Below are 7,500 nucleotides of genomic sequence, written 5' to 3' on the forward strand. Positions count from 1 at the left end.
TTCCACACAATATCTGGTACTTCACACACAATTCTCGGAACATCTCGCCCATTTCCCAACTCCCCTAACCAATGTCACTGAACACTAAACACAATTCCTTCTTTACACTCATATTTCAGTGTTGAAACACATTCTTTTCAAACCACTACAAACAATCATCTGGATTACACTCAATTTTCATGAAGGAAATCCCCGGTTGTCGCATTGAACACACTGTCATTCAAAATACTAAAATCAACCGCCATACTATGTTCACTTCCTCATCACATGGGCAGACTCTCTTCATACCGGTTTACAATCTGAAATCATCACCCCATAAGGACACACATTGCATGTGATATTGATGAAAACATGAGTGGATGCAGCGAGAAAACACATTTGTTTAGTTTTTGAACTCCAAATATGTTATACAGAAGATCACTTCCATGTGGTTACCCAATATTTACCTCCGCCAGGATGTTATGTGATCGCCCGAATTTGTGTGTCTGTTCGTCACGCTGCTATTACATGGCCTGCCACAGGGTGCGCAAGGACCACTGAGGAGCCCTGAGCAGCACCACTTACTAACTGGTGTACCTTCACGCAGCCACCTTCACGCAGCCACACCGGGGCAGAGCATTGAAGTGAAATGCATTACCGCAGTCAAAATCGCTATCAAAAAGCAGCCTTAACTACAGCCTCGCATATCGTTTAAGTTTACAATGCTGTCACAAAACATTCATATAAAATGAGGCTCAAAGAAAGGCGTGCGCGAATTGCGTTAGTCCACGGTGATTTGCTGCTTCCCCAATCCCCACGCACTGAAGCCATCAGCACTACAAACATTCCATAGACTATACTAGACTTTGTAACGAATGAACGCTGGAGATGCGGTGAACAGTGATTTTCAATACGAAATAGAGAGCAGGCCCGGGTGCCGATCAACTGCCCACATCGCCAAGACCAGCTCGCAATAGAGCTCTTCAGCGTTGACGTCAACTTGTATGCGGCGTTTGGACTACCGGTTCCATGGCGATTTTTTAATTTGCAAAACGCCATAGAGATTCAGGTTTGGCAAAAATATAAGTTGCACGGCAACAACGAACATTAGCGTGTCCCCGCATCCCTTTCTCATTAGTGGAACGGATCGTATCATCATGTTGGTGTATTCACATGTTAAATCATGACGATTATAATTCAATATTGCTAACCCCTTTCTGATCATTAAAACTTCCGAACTACATACTTTCCTTTGGTTGCCATGGGTACAACCTTCCGCACGTACATGCCGTTAGATACAGGCGCCGCTTCTGTAGTCGCCAAAAGCTTCCAGGTTTAGCATATGGACGCAACATCGTATTTATGTCGAAGTTTGACACAAAATGATCAACCATGTCATACCTACAGCCTATTTTTAACACCCTCGACAGTTTGCGGGGGTTCGCTAAGCGCGTGCTTGCACTCGGAGCTTATTTGAAATTTACCCCTATTCATTCCCAATGGAGGCCGGAAGCCGATAGGAACCAGGACGTCCTTAAATGCTAACATGAAAGACTACAATCTACTACATGCTTCCGCTTCCGCTGAAGAACTCTATAACCCTCATGAACGGATTCCCATAGGCTATTCACAGGTAGGAGGAACTTCAACAAGTGTAGTGTCGGGGTAGGCAATGATTCCGCTAGCTGCGACCAGTCGAGTCGACATGTCTCTCGCTAAGCAGTTGCGTTTGTACCCCAACGACGTTGGTGTCACGATATTGAAACAGCTAGAAATGATAGAAGTGGATTTACATCTCAAAAGTTTGTTTAGCCTTACGAAATAGCCAACAATAACTGACACTCCACAACCATCCATGCACTGCCACTGGATAAGGGGATTCTTGCACATTTCATTCTGATTCAATAATTAAGTGAACGGCTCAAAGTAGTATGGGCCGCTGCACTACTGTAGAATATGTAGGCCTACTACGGGTGTTGGCCAATGAAAATTGTGCTTTTTAATTTTTATTTTGTTTTAGATGGTAGCCTAATGAAAGGCATGCTGCCAATCATCAACAATGTGACTAATATGTAGCAATGAGATTCAAGGCTTAAGTGCATTTGCAAATCACAGAAGGCATAGGCTAGCATGAACAATCACTTTGCCAATAAAACAATCAAAGGTGAACTAAACAGACCACAGCTAGAGGACATGGAAATGATAAAAGAGACAGATAGAAGTATAATTTGGTTACGACTTGACGGTTCAATTACCTGAACACAAATGCTATGTAGCTTAATAGGCCTAAATGCATGAAACCACATCATGACTACACCTATGTCTAAAATGAACTGCACTTCCTTGGCGGAGGTCTGCGTTCTCTGAATGCATTTCTAGTTTACAATAAATTAGTGCAATTTTTTAAATGTCATAAAAATATGTAAAATATACACACATCTGTGTACTCCAAGTCTAAAAACAATAGTTCAGTATTTTACTACAGAAGATTACCCTCTTTAGTAAGTAAAACACTGAAGAAAATAAGTTTCAACTGTGTCAAGTTGAGTATAGAGTTTTACCTTGTGCATATTAGTGTTCAATGGTTCACATAAGAGTGTATTAAAATGACTGCTTGTGTGTGTCATTTGAGAACAAAATGACTTTTTTAGAAGAGAGTATTGTTTTGAGACAAGACATGCATTTTTCAGAGGTAGTGAAGAGTTTTGCCCGTTGTGTGTGAGGTTTGGAGATTTGTGTGTAGGGTTTTGAGAATTCGAGAACTGATTCCGAAAATTGTGTGTAAGCAATCGAGAAAAACTGTAACTGAGGTACCCTGAGCATCGTACCACCCTGCCGCCCTGCTCCCACAGAAAAGTACCCATTAGAATCATCTCTGTGGTTATGAGATGGGTTGCAGGTTCAAATCCCACCCCACTGTAAGTTGCTTTTCATGATGTAATGTAATGTGTGTGTGTTTGTGTCCGTAACATGCCTCTTTTACTCTGCGTCACAGCTGGTGTCTACTGTATTTATCCATGGGGCTGCCAGGGGACATAGAACCGCAAATGTGGTCGCCTCCTGGCTTGACATTAACTTTTTCACCCACCGGCCACTGTGTCTATAGTGGTTTTCAGCAGTCACTGCCATTCAGGGATTCCACTAGCCACATATTTTATATACAATATATCAGGCATCACCAACGTGGTGCCCGCGGGCACCAGGTAGCCCTCCAAGAGCTTCTGAGGTGCCCAAGGATGTCAATAAACAGTCACGACTACAAGATTTTAGTCACAGTTAATATATTTTTTTATTTAAATATGAGATTATTTCTTTATAGCCTATAAAGAATATTTCCTTATAACTTATAAGCAAATAATCATTCAATCTAGTGTGATTTGGGAATGATGTCAAGACATCAGTATAGGATTTTGAACAAAAGTAGCCCTCGGGTGGCTCTCAGTAGCCCTCTGGTAGCCCTTGGTAGCCCTCTGACCCAGAAAGGTTGGGGACCCCTGCAGTACATACTGTATTTTTTCTTTATCAGAGGTGCTAAAGCAAGATGAGTGTGTAGCTTTCTACGCGGAAGTATATCAAGCAAATAGAAATTGAGTTACTGAGCTTTTTCTATCTTGACCTAAATACAAACAATTGATACACAAGGGGCAAAGATGTTACAAGCCACAGCCAAGTTTTACCAGCATTTGGCCGGTTGGCAGGTGCCAGTGTCAAGCCCTGCAACTATAGCCTTACTCTCTTTTTAGCATGGTCCAAAGTTTAGCATGGTCCATTTAGCATGGTCCATAGCCCTGTGTCATCTCTCTCCTAAGCCCTGATGGCCATTGTTGACTGAAACATGTTGGCTATTTTAACCAGTTCCGCTATGAACTAGCTAAGTTGATTAAAGATTTGTATTTTTTATTTAAGATTTCTAACCAAGAAGAAGAGTGCGAACCTGATGACGCATTGGACAAAACGCGTTGTTCGCTCCGAAAAATAAAGTAAAGAAAAGTAAGCAGTGTGCGGTGTCTCTTGAATTTTGTTCAAAGAAGAAGAGTGCCTTGGATATTTTTCATAACCTGATTCCAAGTAAAGTCTAACCAAAGAGCACCTTCGCAAACAACTGGATTGAACGCTGAAGCCCTTTGACCTATCTTCTTTGTCTCTCCTCCGCAGACTTGTTCCGCTCGGCTGCCGAGGCGGGTCCGCACGACATCCTAAAGCTCTACAACCCCAAGGGCAACATCATCAACATCTCCCCCCAGCTGGCCCCCAACACCCGCCAGGCCCCCTACAAGCTGGAGGTGGTGGCAGCCGACTGCAACACTCAGCCGTTAGGTATCCTCCAAACAGGGGCGGCTCTAAAGCGGCGTACACACACAAAGCTAGCTTTTCGCTTGCTCGCCTACTCGCCACTGTTTCATGGATCGTTCGCTGAAAGTTCCCGCGACTTTACAGTCTCAATTGGTTTAGTACATTTCTCACAACATAATAATCATTCTCAAAACGTCTTGTTCAATTGTGACTTCCTGCTGTTATCTGTGCACATGGTAAAATACGTTTCTCATAGTTTTCAGCATTTAGCAAATGCTTTCATCACCATGCAGATGGTTGTGTACAATTCTCAGCTTTTTCGTACATTATCAATTGCTTTTGTCATATCACTCAAAAAGCATTGTCCCTGAATACACAAAACTATCTCAAACCCCAAAACATTTAGGCCCTATGTCATAGTATAAGTCTTACCATGCAAAATGATTTACCAAGCTGCCATAATGTGTTAAGCACTGTATAATTTCCATTGGATTTTTGTCTATAAATGTGATCTGAATTGGTAAATTGTTCACTGGTAAATATTGACTCTCTCTAATCAAAAGCAGTAGAAGGGAAAGAGAAAACAGGCATGCAATACAACAATAGGCACTATACTGCATTACATTACTCTATGCCTCATGTGCCCTTTATAATTACGCTCCACACAAAATTACAATATTTCCCTAGAATTTCACAACACTTTATACAACACTTTATACAGTATCAGTGTATTGTTTCAAATTTATTTTGCTTTACAGTTCTATATTTTTTTCACATGGTCCTGCAAGACAAGTGAAAAGGGGTGGTAGAGGGCGCATTTTGACTCCTCAACCGAGTTTGCTATTTTTTCTATTTTGCAATGAGAAAACCTGTCAATAAATAGTTCATACTCTGAATGTATATCTAGTACAATTTCATCTGATCAATGTAATATAAAGTTGAAGTTACAACATTTCCCATCCAATCTAAACAACATTTCGCTTCAGAAAAGATCCTCAAGAGTGTACTAGTCAATTGACAACATGACAAATCGATTTGACTAGCTTGTCCATACACTATGACACAATAACTAACCATTCTGCTGGCACTGACACGTTCATTGACACAAAAGCTTGTATTTCAAAGACAAAGCAAGGGTTTTGAGCAAGAGACTTGGTATTGCAGGTCGTCCACTGTGTTTTGCCATTTGTTAAAGCTGTTGTGAGAATGAATATTATGTTTTGCAAATTGCGAGAGAGATTCGAGAAATGTACAAAACCAATTTAGAAATACTGTAACTGCCAATGAACAGGCGAGAAGTACCGAACTCTAAATTCCAATTGGTTACTCGCTTACTCGCCTCGCTCGAAGATAAAATATTTTCAACTCGGGATCCGCCCACATCGCATCGCTTGTACAGTACTCGCCTACTCGCCTGCGAGTCTTGCTGGAACACATCGACATTCTATTGATTTCATTCGCTGAGCGAGTAACTAGTAGCGACGTGTGTGTACGGCCCTTAACCATTTTGGGACCCTAGGCAACATATAAACATGGGTCGCTCAAAAGTCATTATATATACATAAAATGTATCGTTTTAGTGCGATGTTGGTGTTTTGTCTCATATCTTCGATTACTTTACATACAGTAGGTACGCCTAAGTGACAAATTAAGATCTCCTCCTACAAGCTGGAGGTGGTGGCGGCCGACTGCAACACTCAGCCGTTAGGTATCCCCCCAACAGGGGGCCCTAGGCAACATATAAACATGGGGCCCCCAACACCCCCCAGGCCCCCTACAAGCTGGAGGTGGTGGCCGCCGACTGCAACACTCAGCCGTTAGGTATCCTCCAAACAGGGGCCCTAGGCAAAATATGAACATGGGGCCGTCAAAAGTCATAGACATACAATTTAGTGTTTTGGCCGCCGACTGCAAGACTCAGCCGTTAGGTATCCTCCGAAACAGGGGCGTCTCTAACCATTTTTGGGGCCCTAGGCAAAAATATAATCATGGGGCCCTCAAAAGTCATTATATAGACATACAATTTAGTGTTTTGGTGCTATTTTAGTGTTTTGTCTCATATCTTCGATTACTTTACATACAGTAACTGACAAAGTAAGATCAAGCCATATGTTTTTCTGTTTATCACGACTGGTGTGACAGTTGGGGCCCCTATGGAGGACAGATTTGGTCGGGGCCCTGAGCAATTGCCTAGGTTTGCCTAATGGAAAGTTTGCCTCTGTCTCTGAACTTCACACCAGGGCCAAGGTGTCGTGATGTTAATCATTGCTGATAGGCCTACAAGCATGGAGGAGGAAAGTTAACGTGTGTTTTTACTGTAATGTTTCAGGTACAGAGCTTGCTGTGGCACTCGGATTTGACCTGTCATCAATGGAGAAAAGGTACAGTCATGTTTACATTTTCATTTGTCAATATTTTATATTTTTAGTAGTTTATTTCTAGAATTCATGCTCTCCACTCACAAATACCTTTTTCACAAATACTTACCAAATTGTACTTTTCATATATGAAAAGGTGAATCTTCAACAGTTCCACCATTTTGAATTTCCAGAAATGGGCATTGTTAACTGCAAAACCTACTGTACTTTGGTCATACTAGTAAATACTAGATTATTGATGAATGAACATTCATGAAAAGATCACATTTGGGAATAGGCCACATAGCTGCGATGAGCAGCATACTTGCAATAGGGCCTACCTACTCAGCTGGCCTGGACACAATCCTACATACCACAACGTTAACAAGAATGCAGTATACTGATGTTCAGATTCAAGATTCAAGATTCAAGATTCTTTTAATGGGCCCGAAGGAAATTTGTCTTGGACATAAATAGCTGCCCCTAATATTCTAAATAACTAGATGAGCTCTCAGATTAGCCAAATGAACAGGTAATCATGATGGTGGTCGCGCCATGGGGTCTGTCCAGGGTGCTATTGCAACATGTCATCATGCATAGGCGTATCTATGACACGCTGATTTGAACCCACTATCGCGTGTGTCCAATAGGCCTACGCATTTCCAAGTTAAAGCGTGCTCCACAACGCCCTGTGACAGGTTAGGTTTAGGGATGGTTTTGGTTTAGGCACAATTTAGGTAGAAATTCGCCTAATATCGCTGTTCTTGGCAAAAGTAAAGCAGCAGAAACATTGCTTTACTGACAGGTTAGGTTTAGGGGTGGTTTTGGTTAGGGCACAGCAAAGCATATTTGCGTTTAGTAACAGAAATGC

At 41.9% G+C, this 7,500-nt stretch overlaps 1 protein-coding gene across 1 annotated transcript in view; it reads left to right on the forward strand.

The window, feature by feature from the left end:
* The window catches only part of si:dkey-219c10.4 (high affinity cGMP-specific 3',5'-cyclic phosphodiesterase 9A), a 34,566-nt gene that overhangs the window by 4,555 nt on the left and 22,511 nt on the right, over nt 1-7,500 (forward strand). Inside the window, exons 2-3 of the mRNA XM_063214567.1 lie at nt 4,135-4,296; nt 6,608-6,653. Coding sequence (XP_063070637.1) covers nt 4,135-4,296; nt 6,608-6,653 — 208 coding nt within the window. The remainder of the gene's footprint in view (nt 1-4,134; nt 4,297-6,607; nt 6,654-7,500) is intronic.

Source organism: Engraulis encrasicolus, chromosome 13, assembly GCF_034702125.1.
Source record: "Engraulis encrasicolus isolate BLACKSEA-1 chromosome 13, IST_EnEncr_1.0, whole genome shotgun sequence".
NCBI lineage: Eukaryota > Metazoa > Chordata > Actinopteri > Clupeiformes > Engraulidae > Engraulis > Engraulis encrasicolus.